General features: G+C 29.7%; 1 protein-coding gene across 1 annotated transcript; it reads right to left on the bottom strand.

Annotated features, from left to right (window-relative positions):
* Positions 1-314: 314 nt before the first annotated feature.
* On the bottom strand, positions 315-899 carry Tsp_14567 (conserved hypothetical protein; the record flags this gene model as incomplete). Its single annotated transcript, XM_003366844.1, has 3 exons — positions 315-454; positions 648-778; positions 817-899. Coding segments are annotated over 3 exons (354 nt in total), but the record flags the coding sequence as incomplete, so codon positions are not given.
* Between the last annotated feature and the right edge of the window lie 258 nt (positions 900-1157).

The following is a 1157-nucleotide window of genomic DNA, read 5'->3' as shown; positions in this document are numbered from 1 at the left end:
GTGCCAAACCAATGACATGAATTTTTCATAATAAAATTCAAACAATTTGGGATTAATACATAATTTTCATGCGTTATGGACTTTTCAAATAAAAAAAAACTGATTCAAAAGGATAAAGGAGGGGTTATTATTTTCATAATTACAATTTTATCCATTTTATAAATCCATTTATATGTTATTTAAGTAAATAAAGTAGATGTTTAATTTCTTTAAACAAAAAACTTTTAAAGATCGGAAAAATTTTTTAAATTTAAAACTGAAATTAGCTTATTTTAAAGTTTCAGTTAATACAGATAAATTATTCGAAACAGTAATTAGTTTGCTTTTGCTGCTTCAATCTGACTGCTTGTTGGTTGTTGCATTGCATGGAAAATGGCCCAAATACTGCAAAATATTCGCAATGATATTTGGAATGTTATCGGTGATGAAAGCAGATTGGTTGGAAAACTGTTTGCTAAAATTGAACAAAAAACTGGCAAAAGTCGTTACCAAGCTGCGGTGATGTTAGCAATTGTGATTTTTGTGCTGTTGATTGTTAGCCCTGGTGCAGGATTGTTGTGCAATTGCATATGCATTGGTTATCCAGCAATGAAGACATTAATCGAGATGCAATCAAGTGGAAACGTCAACTGTAAGCAGTGGATGACTTATTGGGTGATTTTTGGCTTCTCTCGACTTGTTGATTATTTTGCTGAATGCATATCCTTTATTATACCAATCTATTGGCCGTTGAAATGCATTTTCTTTGTTTGGCTTTTCACTCCTAGCTGCCTTGGAGCTGCAACATTGTATGAAAAGTTTTTCCAATCCCGCTACAGTGAATTTATATCTGGCTGTACTACTGCTGTAGAAATGACTACAGAATAACCATCATCATCCCCTTTTCTACTATTCATCCGCTTATTTATTATTATTTTTATTATATTCTTATGTTTCATACTAAATTATCTTAAAAAATTTTTGATTACTCTCAACTCAATATAATGTATAAAATCTGAAACTGTAATTTAAATGCAAAAATGATGTTGTTGTTATTTTATTAAATAATTAATTTCAATAATCGCTGTTTTGCACTAATTTCTGACAAAATATGAATGGACATGCTATTTATAAAATGACTGCAAAAAAATCTTTAACGCAGCTTAAAGTGAAATTTT

The sequence above is a fragment of the Trichinella spiralis genome, assembly GCF_000181795.1.
Source record: "Trichinella spiralis strain ISS 195 chromosome Unknown Scfld5291, whole genome shotgun sequence".
Lineage (NCBI taxonomy): Eukaryota > Metazoa > Nematoda > Enoplea > Trichinellida > Trichinellidae > Trichinella > Trichinella spiralis.
The sequence above is the reverse complement of the archived record's forward strand: the minus strand, read 5'-3'. Positions and strand labels throughout refer to the sequence as shown.